At 41.1% G+C, this 22,990-nt stretch overlaps 1 protein-coding gene and 1 long non-coding RNA gene across 2 annotated transcripts in view; one reads left to right on the top strand and one right to left on the bottom strand.

Moving 5' to 3' along the window:
* The first annotated feature begins 5,858 nt into the window (after positions 1-5,858).
* LOC133613329 (uncharacterized) lies at positions 5,859-22,184 on the top strand. Its single transcript, XR_009816435.2, has 3 exons — positions 5,859-5,929; positions 19,030-19,094; positions 21,344-22,184. It is a non-coding gene; the product is annotated as an uncharacterized lncRNA (long non-coding RNA).
* Positions 9,259-22,990, bottom strand: part of efhc2 (EF-hand domain (C-terminal) containing 2) — a 30,189-nt gene continuing 16,457 nt past the window's right edge. The window contains exons 12-15 of the mRNA XM_061970787.2: positions 17,474-17,668; positions 15,752-15,844; positions 15,574-15,673; positions 9,259-10,261 (exon numbers count right to left, since the gene is read on the bottom strand). Coding sequence (XP_061826771.2) covers positions 10,139-10,261; positions 15,574-15,673; positions 15,752-15,844; positions 17,474-17,668 — 511 coding nt within the window. The 3' untranslated portion in view covers positions 9,259-10,138. The remainder of the gene's footprint in view (positions 10,262-15,573; positions 15,674-15,751; positions 15,845-17,473; positions 17,669-22,990) is intronic.

Genomic DNA, 22,990 nt, shown 5'->3' with positions numbered 1-22,990 from the left:
ATCATAATCACATTAAGGGAACGCTCAAAGTCGGCCAAATGCGAATCCCATGTGTGGCGGGAAGAGGGTGGGGCGAGGGGCCGACAGGAAGAAGCCGGCAGCCAGGAGATGGACTGACTGGAGCTCGGAGGACACTTGAACGCATACGTTTCGCTGTCCTCGTCTGCACTCGCCAGACAGAACATTAGGCACACCTGCACAGTCTCATCGTATCCTCCTGAGAGCCAGCGTCCACTACATTTGGGAAATGTGAAACTCTGACAGAACAAATGTCCACTGCAGAGGACGCTGGCTCTCAGTAGGCTGTGGAAAATTAAAGCAAACATTTTGACTCTGTTTATTATGATGAAACAGTTCTTGTATGTTTCTCGAAACTTTTTTACATAGGAAGTTCAACAGGTGAATTCAGAATTATTCACTCAAATTAGGGCTGGGCGATATATCGATATACGCGATATATCGCGGGTTTGTCTCTGTGCGATATAGAAAATGACTATATCGTGATATTCGAGTATACGTTCTCACGCAGTTGATTTCAGCTGCTGGCATTACACTACAGGCTCTTCTCACTCTTTCCTGTGTCTCCTTCTCACAGACAGACAAGCGCACCTTCTTACACACGTCACATACTGTCACGTCATACGTCACATACGTATACGCCCTCACGCAGCAAAGAGGTAGCAGCATGGGTAACGTTAGCAGTGATGCTAGCGGAGTGGTGCGAGTGGTAATACGAGAGAGAGAAGGTGCGAATCTGGTAACAAATGAACGAATAATTAATTCCCCCAAAAAACAGCAGGGGGTCCATCGTCTGGCGGTGGTTTGGCTTCAAGTGGGAATATGACGAACAGACAACCGTAATTTGTCAAGTGCGGGGCGAAAGCTTTGCTACAAAAAGTAGCATTACTGCTAATATGTAGCATCATTTGAAAAGTCAACCGCAAGAGAATGAAAGAGTGCTTACTCCGCATGTCAACATCTCCGTTCGGTGCCACACGCCCACACCATCAAAATGCAAAGGCAAACATTCCAGATCAACACCGTATGAAAAAAATAGTGATTTTTTTAGTTGTGATTTCCCTCTCTGCATGAAAGTTTTAAAGTAGCATATATTAATGCAGTATGAAGAAGAATGTTTTAATGTAGACACATAGAATCATCATACTGCTGTGATTATACAGTATGCATCAAGTGTTCATTCAAGGCTAAGGCAAAATATCAAAATATATATCGTGTATCGCGATATGGTCTTAAAATATTGCGATATTAAAAAAAGGTCATATCGCCCAGCCCTAACTCAGATATTGCTCATTTTAATGTTTTTACAAAGGAAATTTGTGGACTATTTTGACTATGAGGCAAGGTGGCAAATATCATTGATAACTGGCAGGAGGAGGGGCCGTATGAATTAAATGAATGGGGGACGGCGTGGCGAAGTTGGGAGAGTGGCTACTGGTTTCAATCAGATGACAGCGGAAAAATTCCATCTAATATACCGAAAATATGGTCTGATTACAAGAAAAGGTGAAAAGTATAAGGTACTGTTGGCTTTGACTTTGTGGATTATCTTGAGTCTATGTATCAAAATGATGCAAGCTGGAGGGTATCATTAATAACTTGCAGGAGGAATTATTTCTTAGTTCAGATATTCTTTTATTCATCCAACAATGGGAACATTTTGCATACGTTGCATAACGAGCGCACGGTTGGCTTTGACTTTGTGGATTATCTAGAGTCTTACTGTTTCATTTCAATGACGCAAGGCAAAGGTTATCATTGCTAACTGGCAGGAGAAAGGTTCGCATTGATTATATGACATGTACCTGCATGAGCGTATCATGTACTTTGACTTTGTGGGTTACTTTGAGACTGTCTGATTTTTTTCCTAGGGTGCAAGAGGTGACGGTTATCATTAATAACTGGAGGCGGACGAGTTTGCATGAATTCTATTTTGCATTCTATCTGCTTGTGCTTTAGTGAGCGCACTGTTGCCTTTGTGGATCATTTTGAGTATTTCTGTTTTATTTATTTTAGCATGAGAGATTGCATTCACTATTAATTTGTATATAACTGCACACATGCATGTGCTTATCCATTAAAATACCGTTAGCTCTGACTTTGTGGATTATTTGTATTATTATTTTATTATCTATTTTAAGCCATTTGGTTTTATTTATATGACACAAGGTGTGGGTTGATATTAACTTGAGCATGGAGTGTGCAGATTACAAGCATTTTTTGAATAAAGGCCAAATTTAAATTATTCTCTTCCCTTTGAATTTTGGTGACTGGTCACAAGTATTTGATAGGAGTGTCAAAAAAAATCAATTTCAGAATTAGTCGCGATTCCTATTTGTAACGATTCTTAATCGATTAAAAAACAATCGGAAAATTATTATTTTTTCTCTAATCTGTCCTGTCCAGCCACTCTTTAGTGTTGGATACTTCACTTGTTGCCTTATTTGTATTTGACTTTATTAAATGTTAGGGTAGAATTTTTTATTTTTTTATTTTTTTTAAGTTTTTCTTTTAAGGAATATAGACATTTATCAGAGCTGTTTATCTATTGCATGGATAAATGTAGTTAATTATAGAACTGGCACCCAATGTTATGAAAAAAGTATTGATTCTGAATCGAATCGTTACCTCCAAGAATCTAATAGAATCGAATCGTGAGGTGCCCAAAGATTCACAGCCCAAGTATTTTACACTGCTTAGCTCATCCTATCAAGTTGTCATTTATCCATCCATCCATCCATCCATCTTCTTCCGCTTATCCGAGGTCGGGTCGCGGGGGCAGCAGCCTAAGCAGGGAAGCCCAGACTTCCCTCTCCCCAGCCACTTCGTCCAGCTCTTCCTGTGGGACCCTGAGGCGTTCCCAGGCCAGCCGGGAGACATAGTCTTCCCAACGTGTCCTGGGTCTTCCCCGCGGCCTCCTACCGGTCGGACGTGCCCTAAACACCTCTTTAGGGAGGCGTTCGGGTGGCATCCTGACCAGATGCCCGAACCACCTCATCTGGCTCCCCTTGATGCAGAGGATCAGCGGCTTTACTTTGAGCTTCCCCCGGATGACAGAGCTTCTCACCCTATCTCTAAGGGAGAGCCCCGCCACCCGGCGGAGGAAACTCATTTCGGCCGCTTGTACCCGTGATCTTGTCCTTTCGGTCATAACCCTCATGACCATAGGTGAGGATGGGAACGTAGATCGACCGGTAAATTGAGAGCTTTGCCTTCCGGCTCAGCTCCTTCTTCACCACAACGGATCGATACAGCGTCCGCATTACTGAAGACGCCGCACCGATCCGCCTGTCGATCTCACCATCCACTCTTCCCTCACTCGTGAACAAGACTCCGAGGTACTTGAACTCCTCCACTTGGGGCAAGATCTCCTCCCCAACCCGGAGATGGCACTCCACCCTTTTCCGGGCGAGAACCATGGACTCGGACTTGGAGGTGCTGATTCTCATCCCAGTCGCAACACACTCGGCTGCGAACCGATCCAGTGAGAGCTGAAGATCCTGGCCAGATGAAGCCATCAGGACCACATCATCTGCAAAAAGCAGAGACCTAATCCTGCAGCCACCAAACCAGATCCCCTCAACGCCTTGACTGCGCCTAGAAATTCTGTCCATAAAAGTTATGAACAGAATGGGTGACAAAGGGCAGCCTTGGCGGAGTCCAACCCTCACTGGAAACGTGTCCGACTTACTGCCGGCAATGCGGACCAAGCTCTGGCACTGATCATACAGGGAGCGGACTGCCACAATCAGACAGTCCGATACCCCATACTCTCTGAGCACTCCCCACAGGACTTCCCGAGGGACACGGTCGAATGCCTTCTCCAAGTCCACAAAACACATGTAGACTGGTTGGGCAAACTGCCATGCACCCTCAAGGACCCTGCCCAGAGTGTAGAGCTGGTCCACAGTTCCACGACCAGGACGAAAACCACACTGTTCCTCCTGAATCCGAGGTTCGACTATCCGGCGTAGCCTCCTCTCCAGTACACCTGAATAGACCTTTATAAGGCATTTATTTGTCATTTATAACCAGCATAAATAATATGACATTAATGGCTGTAATAGAATGAATTAAGGATCCCAAATAAGAGCTGTTAGCATGAGGCAGTTCAGTCGTAAAGGTAGAATTTTAGGATTGAATCTCAAGCAAGTCCCACCTTTGCTGCAGGCACGCTGTCCCCACTAGGGGTCGTGACACTGATGTGACCGGTCCTGACTGGACCCCATCAGAGCGGGATTAGCCGGGGGCGGGCAAGGTCACATCTCACCTGAGTCTGGCGGCCCATGGGCACGCTGTCCTGAATTCCTGACTGGAACTTGTGCTGAAAAATTCAAGGATTTGAGCGATGTGAGCACCCGCAGCAGTTCTGCATTTTGACATGCAAATACTCGTGTCAAGTGCTTCATCCTCCAGAGAGGAGTGGCCATGGTGGTTGAGGAAAAAGAAAGTGAGACAGGAGTGAAACCAATAAATACATGACAGATAGTAGTGGCTATGCACCGATGTTCACATTTATACCGCAAGTGTTTCCCCATGCGTACTTCAGGCGGCGGCTGACCTTGTGAAGTGGGTTCTAAACCCGTAATCACGTCACCTTTGTGGATGTGTTGCGCCTCTCATCCGACACACAGCCTCTCCATAACACTCCTGATAGGCTAATACTTCCTGATAAGGAGACAGGGTGACAACAGCTTTAACCAGTGTCCATTCAAAGTTATACTGGTAATTGTAGAAATAAACTATAATTAATATGTTTTTAAAGGATTTATGAGTGGAGGAAGTTTGTTGTGTATAGTGTGTGACCTAACTATAACCTATATCAGTGTTTTTCAACCACTGTGCCGCGGCACACAAGTGTGCCGTGAGATACAGTCTGGTGTGCCGCGGGAGATTATCTAATTTCACATATTTGGGTTAAAAACATGTTTGCAAACCAGTAATTATAGTCTGCAAAATATGTGTTGTTGTTGTTGTTGAGTGTCGGTGCTGTCTAGAGCTCGGCAGAGTAACCGTGTAATACTCTTCCATATCAGTAGGTGGGAGCCGGTAGCTAATTGCTTTGTAGATGCAGGTAAAAAAAGGTGTCTTATGCTTAAACCAAAAATAAACAAAAAGGTGAGTGCCCTTAAGAAAAGGCATTGAAGCTTAGGGAATGCTATGTAGAACGAACTGGCTACAAAGTAAACAAAAACAGAATGCTGGACGACAGCAAAAACTTACTGTGGAGCAAAGACGGCGTCCACAATGTACATCCGAACATGGCATGACAATCAACAATGTCCCCACAAAGGATAAAAACAACTGAAATATTCTTGATTGCTAAAACAAAGTAGATGCGGGAAATATCGCTCAAAGGAAGACATGAAACTGCTACAGGAAAATACCAAAAAAAGAGGAAAAGCCACCAAAATAGGAGCGCAAGACAAGAAGTAAAACACTACACACAGGAAAACAGCAACAAACTCCAAATAAGTCAGGGTGTGATGTGACAGGTGGTGACAGTACACCTACTTTGAGACAAGAGCTATAGTGATGCATGCTTGGTTATGCTTTAAAGTCATATCCAACAATTGCGACGACTTTTTACTGTCAACTGAGTTTCATTTTTTAATGATTTCTGCTGGTGGTGTGCCTCTGCATTTTTTCAACGCAAAAAATGTGCCTTGGCTCAAAAAAGGTTGAAAAACACTGACCTATATGGTGAGTATGAGTTTGAAAAGGGACCATTAAGATGTTTTAAGTAAGACCTTTTCCAAACAGTTGCGTCATCATATAAGGCTATACTGACAAAATAAGTACTTATCAAAGGCTTTGATATGAGGTTGTCACGACGAGAGGGTTTTTACAGCTTACTGCGAGGATTTGTTCTCCCGGGATGCAATCGGACTTTTCCGGACAAAGGTAGCAGGTAGGAACATATTTATTATTAATCTAACTACACAGGACAAAAGACAGGAACTAAAACAAAAGGAAAGCATGCCGATTGCACGAGAGGCTAAGGAACATAAAACTTAACGCAGGAAACATACGCTAACACTTAGACTGAACTATGGACATAGTTCAACTAACCAAACTATGGCATAGAACGAACAAGATTTACTGCGGCATGAATGAAGCAATGGCATGAAACGAGCATGAAAAGAGCAATGTAAGGAACATAAAATTTACGCAGGAAACATACGCTAACACTTAGACTGAACTATGGACATAGTTCAACTAACCAAACTATGGCATAGAACGAACAAGACCTACTGCGGCATGAATGAAGCAATGGCATGAAACGAGCATGAAAAGAGCAATGTCGCCAGCCCGACTAACTGGCAAAGACAGGCTTAAATAATAGTCTCTTAATTAGAGCGGGTGCATGACCCGAACACGTGAGGCAGGTGAAACTAATAAGTCGCCATGGTAACGAAACAAACAAGGGAGCGCAAACAGGAACTAAAAGAGTCCAAAACAAACAGAAAATAACAAAAACATAATCCAGACCACAGATTATGACAGAGGTCAATTGAATATTTTCATAGCTGGAGCATTACAAATCTATTGACGACCTTCTAAATACTTTCATTTTTTGCCACGAAAGACATGAAATAACACTCTTTAGTCACCTTTATTTTCTTTTAATCCGATATAGTAATGCTTCCTGAGGCTGAGCCAATCAGTGGCCATGATAATGAACAGTGTGCTCTGATTGGTTAGGACTTTCTTGTGTTCAATACTACTGTAGTACTAATATTTTTAGTGTTTTTAGAATTACTACTACGACTTACTTATAGATAGATAGATGGATGGATGGATGGATGGATGGATGGATGGATGGATGGATGGATGGATGGATGGATGGATGGATGGATGGATGGATGGATGGATGGATGGATGGATGGATGGATGGATGGATGGATGGATGGATGGAACTTTATTGAGTCCTTCAGGAGAGTTCCCTCAGGAAAATTAAAAGGGGTCTTAATAAATACTTTTTCTACATTTAAAAACACGTGATGTTTCTCTTGGTCAAAATGTTTTACAGATCGCTTTCTGACCGTTTCTTCAGATTGCGTCGTTTAGTGGGCGGTCATTTTACGTGGCTCTACTTCGACAGCGTCTTCTCCCGGTCTTTAGTTCGAACTATACGCTACTTTGTATTAGGAATGGCAACAGCGGAGGATGCATGTGCATGTACGAGCCAGTCTGCTCCACCACAAGAAGATAGAGAAAAAAGAAGTAACTTGTTGACGACAGTAGAGACTACAATGGCGGATTCGCGCAAAGCACTTTGGGTAAATTTCTACCATATATGGATAATCAGCTGACGTCACACCTGGGAAGAACGTAACAATTGGGGCAAATTCCAAACAGCTTATTAGGAAAAAGTTTGAAGGAAGGCAAGATTGTTTTAAAAATATCTCCACAATCCATGGTTTGATTTCACATTTCCGGGACTTATGCAGACCCCAAATACACAACAACAGGTAAAAAATAGGTAAGAAAAGTTGATTTTGCATAATAGGGACCCTTTTACTTATTTCTAATGATTTCTGATATAAAAACACATTTTCCCACTGCCTTATGAGAGGGTATAGACAACAAAATTATCAATCTAAAAAGTGCTCATTAAGCACTTTGATATGAGCCAATAGTCCATGTGGTTTGTTGTAAATTGATTATCTTGTTGCTAGTGAACTTTGACCAAGCATTTTCCCTACAGATCAAAGCCAAACCTGGTTAATCTTTTAACCTGGTGAGCAACTACTTCACCTTCTTTATGTCCACCAGACAAAAAAATGCCTCATAATGAATATTTTTGGAACACAAGATATTAGCCTCGACAGGCTGTAGTCACTATACATGGAACTGCATTGTGTGAAGGTGGAACAGTGTAAGGGCGTCAAGAGGCCACTGAACAGAAAAGCCCCCCGACTCTTGATCTCCGATATCTGTTTAGACTTGGTCGATTAGCCATGACTGAATCAGAGCCCGCATAAAACCCCGGCTCAGATCCTGTTAACCCCCGCGGACATTTACAGCCTCTTCCTGCGTCGCCTTTTATAAGGCAGCGCTGTGCAGCAGAACAACAATAAAGCATGCAAGTGGAGCTGATCCTGTATGTTCTCGGGTAAGACGAGAGTGATCCATGAACCCTTTAATGTTTGTCTGTAACACAGCCACATGTTTAAAGGTGCTATTCCACCCTTGATTGTTGGATTTGGAAGCTATTTTCACCCCCAGTAAGAAATAATGGAAACATAAATAACCTTTATTAACTGTGGGGGCAATATTGTAAGTTACATTTTAGCATGCCTATTACAAATGTAAAGAAAAGTTACCCACTTTTACTGCTGTAAAATGTAAAACGTATTATTCTTGCAAGATCTGCTATTCATCTAACAGCAAACAAATCACAAAAACATGAGTAATCATTTCACATTTTAATTCCCATTTTCACTCGTGTGAAGGAGGTATTTGCATGCATCAACTGTGAATATATTCAGTAGCGCAGTTTTTATTTATTGTATTTTTTTCAAGTCAGGTGTGTCCAAAACTTTCCCACTGGTGCCACATACTGAACAAAAAATGTGGGGTGTGGGGGGCACTTTCATTTTGTAAATAGGCTAAACCAAAATAATTCATATTTAAAGACAAATATTTTTGTTATTCATTTGTTCTTAATGCCGTGCTGTTTTTGCTCTTTTTTTTTATTTTTTAGTTATTTAGTAAAATTGTATTTTGTACAGTATGCCACCAGCCAGTCAATGGTTTGGAGCGCACTTTGGACCATACTTGCCAATCTTGAGACCTCCGATTTCGGGAGGTGGGGGTAGGGGGGTGGGGGTGGGCGGGGTCGGTGTGGGATGGGGGCGTGGCTAAAAGGGGAGGAGTATATTTACAGCTAGAATTCTCCAAGTCAAGTATTTCATATATATATATATATATATATACATATATATATATACATATATATTTTTTATTATATGTATATATATATATATATATATATTTATTTTATTATATATATATACGTATATATATCTATTTTATTATATATATATATATATATATATATATATATATATATATATACATATATATATATATATATATATATAAAAAATAAATACTTGAATTTCAGTGTTCATTTATTTACACATATACACACACACATAACACTCATCTACTCATTGTTGAGTTAAGGGTTGAATTGTCCATCCTTGTTCTATTCTCTGTCCCTATTTTCTAACCATGCTGAACACCCTGTCTCTGATGATGCATTGATGTGTGGCACGCACAAAAGTGCTTTCATCAAATGCACTAGATGGCAGTATTGTCCTGTTTAAGAGTGTCACAACATTACTGTTTTCGGCAGACGAACTGCTTTACGGTATACAAAAACGTGACTACTGTTGTGTGTTGTTGCCGCGCTGGGAGGACGTTAATGAAACTGCCTAACAATAAACCCATGAGGACCTGAGTCCGCCTGAATTTCGGGAGATTTTCGGGAGAAAATTTGTCCCGGGAGGTTTTCGGGAGAGGCGCTGAATTTCGGGAGTCTCCCGGAAAATCCGGGAGGGTTGGCAAGTATGCTTTGGACACATCTGTTTTCAAGTAAATCTTTATGTATTAATACCATGCATTGATTAATAATTGCTTCTTGCATATACAGTATATCCACTGCCCACAACAACAGGAAAACATGGTGACTAATTGATTAAATGACTAAAAATATACTTAATCAACTCTCCTTTCAGTGAGATTCAGCTCCGATAATGAAAGATCCTAAAAATTGGCTCATTCTGGCTTTTGGATGGAGCGCGAGAGTTCATCAGTACCTGTTGTTTCCACAGCTGGGAGCTGACAGCCGTGATTGTCTGTTTCTTCCGTTGTAGCCAATTTCCTCTGGTATAAATTCTGCACAATGCAGCGTAATACCTGTAGTCATTATGTGTGTGAGCCTGACCCGCCTTGACCTGAAATGTGGTTCCGTTTTAAAGCCTAGCTGCACGCTGTGAGAGCCTCGAACCGCACAGATTGCACTAAACTTTAGCGCGGTTACTTCTTTCTTGGTTTGCATTGGGCTAAAGCATCATGTTGAGATGCATGTGTCGCATGTTGCACTCATCTACGCTGACGCGGCGCTCTCCGGGTCAGCCGTGTTGGGGACGCCGGGGAAGAGGTCCTGCAGCAGGGAGAAGTAATGGATGTTTTTCACTCCGCGGGCATCACTCCGCATTTTCACGTCGAACTGGAGACGACAGGGAAACACACACTTGTGAGGGAAAAGTAACGCTTACCTGTTTTTTTCTCAGACGGCATTCTTTTGTTTGGCACGTTCCTCTGAATCAGGACCACGTAGAAATAAATAAACACACACTGGAAAAAAGACAAGTGGCTACTTCCTTCCTGCTTGGCCTCTGTTCTTGATACATTTGGCTTCTACCGTGGAACCTCAAAATGTTAACATCCGAAAAGTGCAATTTGGACAATTGGAAGCCAAATACACATTTTGTCTAAATAGGGTTCACAAATATCTTGTGAAACTTCATCTTAGTTTATTTTTTTCAATGCAACATCATTAGGGTACCAGGAAATGGAACTTTTTGCAATCTTGTGGTAGCGCACAACCAAACTTGTACGTGTGTCTTTCTAGGCTTCTCAGTACAGAATGGCTAATCTAGAATATACTGTATAGTGTGACGCCTCTCTTTCCTCTTCCTCAACTCCTTTCATTACGGTTAACAATGTCAAAACAGAAATCATCATACTTGCCAACCTTGAGACCACCGAATTCGGGAGATGGGGGGGTTTGGTGGTAGCGGGGGTGTATATTGTAGCGTCCCGAAAGAGTTAGTGCTTGAAGGGGTTCTGGGTATTTGTTCTGTTGTGTTTATGTTGTGTTACGGTGCGGATGTTCTCCCGAAATGTGTTTGTCATTCTTGTTTGGTGTGGGTTCACAGTGTGGGGCATATTTGTAACAGTGTTGAAGTTGTTTATACGGCCACCCTCAGTGTGACCTGTATGGCTGTTGATCAAGTATGAATTGCATTCACTTGTGTGTGTGTAAAAGCCGCATACATTATGTGACTGGGCCGGCACGCTGTTTGTATGGAGGAAAAGCGGACGTGACGACAGGTTGTAGAAGACGCTTAAGGCAGTGCCTTTAAGGCACGCCCCCAATATTGTTGTCCGGGTGGAAATCAGGAGAAATTCGGGAGAATGGTTGCCCCGGGATATTTTCGGGAGGGGCACTGAAATTCGGGAGTCTACCGGGAAAATCGGGAGGGTTGGCAAGTATGGAAATTATTAAATATACAGGTTTTATGATCCACACAGTATGGCCTTATTGGGATAATTGGTTGGAAATTAGGGCTGAAACTATTGACTATTCGAGAAATTAAGTAAAACATCGATTAGTTCGTTCAATTAAAACTGAGTAATTGGATAAAACACACTTTATAGCCTCAATGCCATATTTTAGGAAAAATAGATGAAACACACAGATATTATTTTGCTTGTCGTAACCTCCATTCTCTTTCCTAATAAATGCACATCATTAACATTGAAATTGCACTTTTGATAAAAGGTTATTTTCATTCAAAACACTCCGCTGTTCGGCGCCACTCATATCACAACACCCACACACCACCCCTGTCATTTGCCCTATCTTGCAGCGCCCATGCAGAAACTATATCCATGTATTAAGGTTTTGGGCAGCCAAATGCATTCAGAATTTGATACATTTTTATTAGTTAGTTTATTAGTTACACTCATTAAACAATTGATCCAAACAATGATAAGAAGAATATAAACTAAAGCTTTTATCTGATCAAATTAGCACTCAGCATCAAGGGTTGGAATTGGGGGGTAAATCATAAATCACCAAAATGATTCCCGAGCGCGGCTCACTGCTCCCCTCACCTCCCCCTGGGAGGTGAGGGGAGCAGTGAGCAGTAACAAGCAGTGAGTAGTAACAAGCGGATGGGTCAAATGCAGAGAGTAATTTCACCACACCTAGTGTGTGTGTGACAATCATTGGTACTTTAACTTTTTAACTAGCCTTATTTGAAATCCAAACAAAATTGAACTTGTTTAGCTTTGAAATGATTATGCCCTCTCAGTTTTAAGCAGCATCCATCCATCCATCCATTTTCTACCGCTTGTTCCCTTCGGGGTCGCGGAGGGCGCTGGAGCCTATCTCAGCTACAATCGGGCGGAAGGCGGGGTACACCCTGGACAAGTCGCCACCTCATCGCAGGGCCAACACAGATAGACAGACAACATTCACACTCACATGCACACACTAGGGCCAATTTAGTGTTGCCAATCAACTTATAGTTTTAAGCAGCAGTGTTTGGAAAATTACTTTTAAAAACTAATTATCATAGTTAATCGTTACTTCCCCCAAAACAATATTTAGTTACTAACAAATTACTCTTAAATAAATGTAATTAATAAGTAGGGAAAGTAATTCATGTGTTTCTGAAAAAAAAAAAAAAAACTTCAAAAATATGGCATATGCAGTTGAGAGACGTTTCGTGAAAGTAAAGTGTGTGTGTGCCTTTAAAAGGCGGCGCCTGTTGTCAAGTGACATGTGATGTCAGCGAAAGCACACTCCAAGCAGGATTTTAGTTCAGCTTTGTTTGTTAGCTTGGCAGCGGCAGTTTGCCGGCAATAACGGCAGCTCTTTTTAATCTTTTCACTAGATTGTGTTACATCTGGTTAATGAAGCGATTGAATGTGCTTCGATGGCTGCCATATTGCCGGCAATGATAACAGCTCTTTTTAATCTTTTCACTGGATTGTGTTACATCTGGTTAATGAAGCGATTGAATGTGCTTCGATGTCTTCTTGTCCACAAACGGGGTATTGTACGATTGCAAGCTTGTCATCTCAATCATTGATTTGTTGTTCATTATTCCCTTGTAGTAGTAGTAGTAGTGTGTATGTGTGTGTGTAGTACATACTTGCCAACCTTGAGACCTCCGAATTCGGGAGATTGGGGGGGGGGTTGAGGTGCAGGCAGCATACCCCTTCCCCTTCGAGCTTTTCTGGATGAAATGAAATTCTTTTTTCCAATCATTTTGGAACTCGCAAGCGTCGTTCTTCTTCTTACTCGTCGTCGCCATGTCTCTTCTTCGTTCTTCTGCTTCATCTCCTTCTTGTTGTGTGTTCAGTTGTGCACTGAGCTCCAAAAGCCGTAGATGTTATTGTAGCGTCCCGGAAGAGTTAGTGCTGCAAGGGATTCTGGGTATTTGTTCTGTTGTGTTTAAGTTGTGTTACGGTGCGGATGTTCTCCCGAAATGTGTTTGTCATTCTTGTTTGGTGTGGGTTCACAGTGTGGCGCATATTAGTAACAGTGTTAAAGTTGTTTATACGCCCACCGTCAGTGTGACATGTATGGCTGTTGACCAAGTATGCATGGCGTTATCATCAAACCAGTTAAAAGATCACACAACGTGTCAGCATTTCTTGACATCTTCGAGTAAAGACCATTGTGAAACCCGCCCTACGCTACATTATTATGTGACTGGGCCGGTACGCTGTTAATATGGAGGAAAAGCAGACGCCTGGACAGCATGCGGCTGTTAAGTGGTGAAGGTTTCAGGTGAGAGAGGACGCTATAGGCCAGTGATCCTCAACAGGCGGACCGCGGTCCATGTCCGGACCCAGCGACGTGTCCGTCCGGACCCAGCACGAATTATAGTAAAAAAAAAAAAAAAATTTTTAAAAAATGTTTTTTTTATTATTATAATTATAATTATTATAAAAAAATATAATAATTGTATTTATCTGTGAGTTATCGCTAGCGCAAGTCAACGTTCTTTGTTGTTTTTAGTCAAATATCTCCACGTTTCGTTTACACTTCTCGTGTCTCACTCACTCCGTCTCTCTCTCTCTCTCTCTCTCTCTCTCTCTCTCTCTCTCTCTCAGAGAGAGAAAGAGAGAGAGACGGAGTGAGAGCGAGAGAACGCCACTCTGATTGGCTAATTCCGGGGTATGGGTTGTCATCTCTTTCACAACGACGCGCTGATAGGCTGTTACCACCTGGGTCATGTGCACAGTGCATGGAACCTTTCGCTGCAGGCACACAGTTGTCTCGTATCGCTACTTCGCTAACTGTTCACTTGTCAGTCACTGAATGTGAATCAAATCACAATGGCATGCTCCAAGTTGGCTCAGGCTGGTAAAAGAAAGGTGGACAGGGAAAACCGACGTTTCAAGGAAGAATGGACAGAGCAATATGTTTTCATCCTACCTACTGCAAGTGCCAGACCAATGTGTCTACTATGCAACACTACTGTTGCTCTGGTGAAAAGTGAAAATCTGAAACGTCACTATCTGAAAGAGCACCGCGAATTTGAAGAGACATTTCCTCATGATTCAGAGCTAAGAAAAAAAGAAATCACGAGGCTGAAAAAGCCATATGAAACATCAAGCAAGATTTTTGTTAAATCTATGACACAACAACAAATAGCAACAGAGCAGTAACGTGCGGTGAGGTTGATGGCTGGTGAGGCACTGACTTCATCACAGTCAGATTTACAAACATATGAACCCTAAAGAGTATCTTATTCACCATTTGATTGGCAGCAGTTAACGGGTTATGTTTAAAAGCTCATACCAGCATTCTTCCCTGCTTGGCACTCAGCATCAAGGGTTGGAATTGGGGGTTAAATCACCAAAACTTATTCCCGGGCGCAGCGCCGCTGCTGCCCACTGCTCCCCTCACCTCCCAGGGGGTGATCAAGGGATGGGTCAAATGCAGAGGACAAATTTTTTCAAAGTTCTTATTTAATTTTGTTTCAAAGAAAATATTTCATGTATTTTATTGGATATTTATTTTATTTTTGTTAATTTTAAGAAAATGTTAAACTACCTACCTCCTGCTATTATATAAGCTTGACCGATAATAAACGGACCCAGCCTGTTTCAAAAAAACATTTGTGGACCTTCAAGATTTGTACTGCTATAGGCAGTGTCTTTAAGGCACGCCCCCAATATTGTTGTCCGGGTGGAAATCGGGAGAAATTCGGGAGAATGGTTGCCCCGGGAGATTTTCGGGAGGGGCACTGAAATTCGGGAGTCTCCCAGGAAAATCGGGAGGGTTGGCAAGTATTGTGTAGTACATGTTTGCTGTGTGATGTTGCCTCCTTCTATTTGATATGAAGTTCATTATAGTTTGATCCTGGTTGTTGATTACATTGGTAAAATGTTTGTGTATGCACCTTAAAGGATCTGCTCCAATTTCGTTGTTCTTTGAACCTGTTCACTGTAATAATGACAATAAAACTCTATTCTATTCTTCTATTATATTCTAAAAAGTGAGCTTGCTGTGCTTCTGATACTGTCTTGATGACATACAACCACATTAAAAGTAGCACGCCACATTACATCAAATGCATCTGTAACAGTGTTGTACCGTACGTAAAAAAGTATTTACATTACTCGTTATTTGTATAAGTAACAGCGTTAGTAACGGTAGTTTTTTCTAACACTAGCTATAAGTACTGTATGAGAACATAACAATCCTATTTGCTTGCATTTGCTATCTCTTACCTTTAAAGTGTCGTCAGGCGTCACTGGGGGAGCAGGGTGCTCCAGCCAGTTGATGCCAGCCAGGAAGGCATTGTAGTCGATCTGGTCGCCGTCTGCAAACCTACGCAGTGCACCACACGTGCATTACCAAACACAGCCGGCAAGGTACAAATGTGATCCAAGAATTGTTGTATATTACTTGTGGAGCAGACATGTGAGCAGGTTGTCAGACACAGGAAGCTGGAAGGTCTTGCAGATGGTCGTCGCCCCTTTAAGGGAGATGCGGCCTGTTCTGAAACATAAGCATCTATGAAACAAATCATTCCAGAGCAACCATTAGCTACATACAGAGAAAAGTGTAATAGGGATTACTACTATATTACTTTGTGTGTGGGGCACTTGTCCACAAAGGACAAGCCAAACATCTGTTCTTGCCAAGATGAAAAATATTCATAGAAATGTAAACTATTATGAGAAAACAAGTCTGTATATTGGGCAACATGGTGGAAAAGGGGTTAGTGCATGTGCCTTAGGCTCGAGGTCTTTCTGTGTGGAGTTTGCTTGTTCTCCCCATGACTACGGCTTCCTCCCACCTCCAAAGACATGCACCTGAGGATAGGTTGATTGGCAACACTAAATGGGCCCTAGTGTGTGAATGTTGTGTGTCTATCTGTGTTGGCCCTGCGATGAGCAGGCGACTTGTCCAGGATGTACCCCTCCCTCCACTCGGGTGCAGCTAGGATGGGCTACGAGCGGTAGAACATGGATGTATATTACGAGATAGAAGTTGGATTTTTTTCCAGGCAAATTTTATGAGGATGTAAAAGTCAAAATATCAGAATATTACTACAAAATATTTTTATATATATATATTTTTATATATATATATATATATATATATATATATATATATATATATATATATATATATATATATATATATATATATATATATATATACCGGTAAATAATTATCAAAAATAAAGAAAACCAAAATGAAGTCAGAATATTACAAAAAAGGGACATAAAAATATACTTTTAGAATAATATTGTGAAAAAATAACAATTTTACGAAGAAAAAGATGTAAATTTCCAAGAGGGAAGTCGTATTTTTCATATATACTTTTTTAAAAGAATAGCTGTGCAATATTACAAAAAGTAACATATAGTTAATGCTTAAAAAATACAGTAAATTCCCATTTTAAAAATAAAATTAAAGAGTTCTATTTTGCTAACTACAATTTTTCAGGGGAATTTTACAACTGTATTTATTTTCAGTGTGGCCCTATGTATCCTTCATAATAAAGTAACATCAAGTTTAATCAACTTTGTTGTGACTGTGTGATCAATAAATTCCATATTGACTAAAGGGTGGGGATGATTCGGTAAAAAAGTGGTGATATAGTGCGGAACAAGGGAAAAATGAGCAAGGTGACATTGTGTGTGTGTTTGTTCTTCCACGCTACATGCCTTATAGGTCTTCGGGGTCCATCTGGTTCCAATGCTCCTCTCTCAAAGCTGGAACTAATGCTTGCTCAGAGATATGGGACCATTGAGTGCACGATTGATGTCTTGTTGTGACGCTCTCATTCTACCTAGTATATGTGTGTGTTTGCTTCGGAAACCATTATCTATATTTGTATGCCTCGTTCTCACTTCTTGACCCGTGTTGACAAAAGGCACAAAGATGCTCGGGAGTTCACTGAGGACTCGCAAATCAGTGCTTGTGTGATTTGTTCAAAGACTCTTGCCAAAGAGGCTAATGTGTTACCGATGCATCCCAGGTTTAAATACCTGGATGAGTCTGAGATGAGCTACAGCCATGAGAACCAAGGGGAGCGCACGTCTTGGCATGTGTGAGACCCTCTTAGCGCTCACTAGCATGATATCCTCTTGGCAGTAATGGCAACGCTGCACCTACTTGTTTGGGTCGCTGTGTTCGAACACTCGGGCCATGACGGGCAGCTGGTCAAAGTCCTTCTTCCTGAGGAAGTCCTGGGCCACGGCCAGCATCAGGCCCACATCCACCTCAGACTGCTTGTGCTCGGCGAAGGATCGGCCAAGCACCAGAACCTCATGCTCCGTCAGACCGCACTCCATATCCATCAGTAGGTCCCTGTCACAGAATGACTGCTTTACTTCGAAGATACCAGATGACCCGTGTATATGCCTACAACTCCAGGGAGGACAGCTTTGTATTGGAAAAAAAAAAAAAAAAAAAAAATTATATATATATATATATATATATATATATATATATACCGTATTTTTCGGACTATAAATCGCAGTTTTTTTCATAGTTTGCGACTTATACTCAGGAGCGACTTAAGCGTGAAATTATTAAGACATTACCGTAAAATATCAAATAATATTATTGATCTCATTCACGTAAGAGACTAGACGTATAAGATTTCATGGGATTTAGCGTTTAGGAGTGACAGATTGTTTGGTGAACGTATAGCATGTTCTATATGTTTGTTATTTGAATGACTCTTACCATAATATGTTACGTTAACATACCAGGCACGTTCTCAGTTGGTTATTTATGCCTCATATAACGTACACTTATTCAGCCTGTTGTTCACTATTCTTTATTTATTTTAAATTGCCTTTCAAATGTCTATTCTTGCTGTTGGCTTTTATCAAATACATTTCCCCAAAAAATGCGACTTATGTTTTTTTCCTTCTTTATTATGCATTTTCAAGGTAATTTTTTTTTTTCAAGGTGAAAAATGATTTTCAAGGTAAACAAATTATTTTCAAGGTAAAAAAAAAAATTTCAAGGTAAAAATTTTTTTTTCAAGGTTAAAAAATGTTTTCAAGGTAAAAAATGATTTTCAAATTTTTTTTAATTTTTTTAAAATGTTTTTAAATTTTTTTTATTTTTTCTAATTTGTAAATTTTTTTTAAAAATTTTTTAAATTTTTTTTTTATTTTTTAAAACAATTTAAAACAATTTTTAAATGTTTTAATTTTTTTAAACAATTTTAACAATTAACTTTTTTTTTTAGGGTTAGGGTTAGGGTTAGGGTTAGGAGCGACTTATACTCCGAAAAATACGGTATATACATAACGAAATTACGTTCTTATCTGTACTGCAAAGTTCAAATTTGAATGACAATAAAAGGAAGTCTAAGTCGAAATATATATAAACAATGCAGGCTTTGCTACACATCCTAAAATAAAGATTAGAGCACTGCCAACTCCCTGTCAGTCAGTTTGTGTCTCTAAGCTAGCATGATGTTGCTGTTAAAATGTGAATCTTACATTAGCAGTTTAGCTCACATATAGCTATGCTAGTGTTGCTAACATTTGTGTCTGCCTATCCTATTCCTTCATGTTACATTCTTGTCATTAAAATTGAATTGAAAAGCCAAGGATAATAATAATTTCCCCATTGTGGGATAAATAAAGTCTATCCTTTCTATAGTCTTGATTCATTGTGTTTGATATCACCTGTAAACTCAAACGTTTCAGGCTTGATGGCTAACTGTTGCTGGAGAGTCCCATCTCACTCTGTGTGAAAGGCACCAACATGAAATGTGAGTATTAGATTCACCATGAATATTCTCTCTAAGTACACTGTAAAAACAAAATGTTGACTCAACTTAACTCAGACAGGTCATCTTGTTGCTTTGACTGAGTTAAGTTGAGTCCACTTATAGTGTCAAATATATTACACTTCAACATTCCGTCTGATGTAAGATGAACTTGAAAATATTAGTTGAGATAACTTAACAATAAGTTGGTTCAATATATTTGATCAAGTTCCTGTAAGTCAATTCGGCTCAACATGGTGAATGGTCTGTATTCATACAGCATGATACTATTCCTGAGTATATGTTTGTATATGTCCACATTCAGTATATACATGATCACATTCACCCATTCACCAATTCACACACACAAAGCGCTAACCACGAGTTATCAGGAGCGGCCAACCTCAGCATGAGTTTGACCAGACTGGGATTGAACCAGTAACCGCCTGCCATTCTGTAACACTGCAAAAAGTCAGTGTTCAAAAACAAGAAAAAAAAATACAAAATGAGGGGTATTGTATTTGAACTAAGCAAAATTATCTGCCAATAGAACAAGAAAATTTGGCTTGTCAAGACTTTCCAAAACAAGTCAAATTAGCTAACCTCAATGAACCCAAAAATACCTTAAAATAAGTATATTCTCACTAATAACAAGTGCACTTTTCTTGGCAGAAAAAAAATGAGACCTTTTTGCTCAATATGTTGAAAAATATTCTTAAATTCTTAAATTCTATTGCCATTATCTTGACATAATTGATATGCGCTCGGCATTACATTTCTTAAAACCAGCAAACTTATACTAAAAACTAATTTATTGTTGTTAATGGAAAGGCAACAAGGCAACCGCTTGTTACTCTCGGGGTCTCCTAGCCGCTCAGGCAAATCATATTGTCTAAAAATGCATTTTTCCATGGATAACATGACATCATCGCGCCAAGTGCGTGCTCTTTCAGTCAATTAGTGCATATATACAGCCCAGCCCCCGGTCAAATTTTGTTTTTATTGTAATTTTGAAGAATTTATCTGAATGTGCATGAACTATTTCTGTTCAAAATTGTTTGAAATGTCACATGTTAAATGTTTTTTTTTTCATGTTTGAAATAAGAAATGATTAAAAAAAGTAGCCATCCTCACCTATGGTCATGAGCTTTGGGTTATGACCGAAAGGACAAGATCACGGGTACAAGCGGCCGAAATGAGTTTCCTCCGCCAGGTGGCGGGGCTCTCCCTTAGAGATAGGGTGAGAAGCTCTGCCATCCGGGGGGAGCTCAAAGTAAAGCCGCTGCTCCTCCACATCGAGAGGAGCCAGATGAGGTGGTTCGGGCATCTGGTCAGGATGCCACCCGAACGCCTCCCTAGGGAGGTGTTTAGGGCACGTCCGACCGGTAGGAGGCCGCGGGGAACACCCAGGACACGTTGGGAAGACTATGTCTCCAGGCTGGCCTGGGAACGCCTCGGGGTCCCACAGGAAGAGCTAGACGAAGTGGCTGGGGAGAGGGAAGTCTGGGCTTCCCTGCTTAGGCTGCTGCCCCCGCGACCCGACCTCGGATAAGCGGAAGAAGATGGATGGATGGATGGATAAAAAAAGTAGTTTTATACTTGTGAGTGTTGATGACACAGCTTTGCAACAGTTGATATTCTAGTTTCAAGCATGTTTTACTCAATATAGGTCATCAAATCTCAGCAACAAGCTGTAATATCTTACTGAGAACATTTAGGACCAAAATCTTTAAAACAAGTAAAACACTCTGACATAAAATCTGCTTAGTGAGAAGAATTATCTTATCAGACAGAAAATAAGCAAATATAACCCTTATTTGAGATATTTCATCTTACTTAGATTTCAGTTTTTGCACTCTACCCAGTGAGCCATTTGTATGTTAATCATATAATGTTCACCGGAAAACATTACTTAAGAGAAATGAGTAAAAATGTTGGTTGAATTCATTTTATCAGATTTTCAAGGTTCAACACTGCACGTGATGTAACAATGCTGGCGCATGCGTGTTGGTTGAAAGGCCCACCTTGACTTACTTTCTAAAGTCCATCCATCCATCCATTTTCTACCGCTTATTCCCTTTGGGGTCGCGGGGGGCGCTGGAGCCTATCTCAGCTACAATCGGGCGGAAGGCGGGGTACACCCTGGACAAGTCGCCACCTCATCGCAGGGCCAACACAGATAGACAGACAACATTCACACTCACATCCACACACTAGGGCCAATTTAGTGTTGCCAATCAACTTATCCCCAGGTGCATGTCTTTGGAAGTGGGAGGAAGCCGGAGTACCCGGAGGGAACCCACGCAGTCACGGGAAGGACATGCAAACTCCACACAGAAAGATCCCGAGCCCGGGATTGAACCCAAGACTACTCAGGACCTTCGTATTGTGAGGCAGATGCACTAACCCCTCTGCCACCGTGAAGCCCACTTTCTAAAGTCAACTGAACTTATTATTATGGGTTTTTAATGCGTTTCCACGCTTTTTTCTAGTTGTAGTTGTCATAATTCTTCTTAGTTGTGATGGGCAACTTGTTCTGTCAACTTGAAAGCAATAGTCCTTCTGACAAACAGCCCAAATCACAGTGTAACAGAGCTGTAACAGAGGGTGGGACAAAGCCTGTGTGTCTCGTATGTGTGAAAGAGGCTATAGCGGCATAGCAGAGGGCGTGATGGTGCCTGTATGTAAGATGTAAGGGATTGACGGATTGACACCTGTTACTGTCGGACAAGTTGTTTTTGTATGTCACAGTAGACACTAGCGCTGGTGACGCAGCTTCCTATCTGATTGGATCATGCCATGTTGTGAAAGCACATACTTTTTTTTAGCAATTTCCAGCTTTAATTCTGTAACAAAGACAAATGCGAGATCTTGTGTCACAGCTCGGAGTAATTTTTGCCAGGTTCACAATTCTAAAGACGATGGTATTAATTAAGTACATGGTAGCTGCGGATTAAGGACTGAATAGAATTGTTTCATCTATATAAATGATGTTTAATTTTGCATTGAAAAAGACTGAAGAAAGAAGGGAATATATATATGCACTTTACAATTTAATTTAACACCTTTAACCCTTGTGTAATGTGACTCTCATATGTTAAAGTTAAAGTTAAAGTTAAAGTACCAATGATTGTCACACACACACTAGGTGTGGCGAGATTATTCTCTGCATTTGACCCATCACCCTTGATCACCCCCTGGGAGGTGAGGGGAGCAGTGGGCAGCAGCGGTGGCCGCGCCCGGGAATCATTTTGGTGATTTAACCCCCAATTCCAACCCTTGATGCTGAGTGCCAAGCAGGGAGGTAATGGGTCCCATTTTTATAGTCTTTGGTATGACTCGGCCGGGGTTTGAACTCACAACCTACCGATCTCAGGGCGGACACTCTAACCACTAGGCCACTGAGTAGGTATATGTTCAGTATTTTAGCATAAAAGTGTTTGATTGTGAGGCATTAAAAGCCACAAAATGCAACGGGTCCACCAGACCTACAAACGCTGGCTGAGTAACAACAATATGAACGTTGCACGGAAAATTTCTCTGCCAGTTTCTGCATCCCACAGGGATTCGTCTTTTGTGTTTCTGCACCTGCGGTTCCCACACAAGGTTACAACATTGTTTGTCAACACTGTCTGCTCTCATTTTCTCGCACATTTGACACTCTGATGTTCTGTGTACCTACACTCTGTCCTCCTCCTGTCTAGGCCTGCTGTGTGTGTGTGTGTGTGTGTGTGTGTGTGTGTGTGTGTGTGTGTGTGTGTGTGTGTGTGTGTGTGTGTGTGTGTGTGTGTGTGTGTGTGTGTGTGTGTGTGTGGGTAGGTGCGTGTGGTACACAAAACATCAATTTCCACACTTCTATTAGCCCCGGATCCAGTGGACCCGGACATCTTATATGTAAT

This window comes from Nerophis lumbriciformis, linkage group LG13, assembly GCF_033978685.3.
Source record: "Nerophis lumbriciformis linkage group LG13, RoL_Nlum_v2.1, whole genome shotgun sequence".
Taxonomy (NCBI): domain Eukaryota; kingdom Metazoa; phylum Chordata; class Actinopteri; order Syngnathiformes; family Syngnathidae; genus Nerophis; species Nerophis lumbriciformis.
The sequence above is the reverse complement of the archived record's forward strand: the minus strand, read 5'-3'. Positions and strand labels throughout refer to the sequence as shown.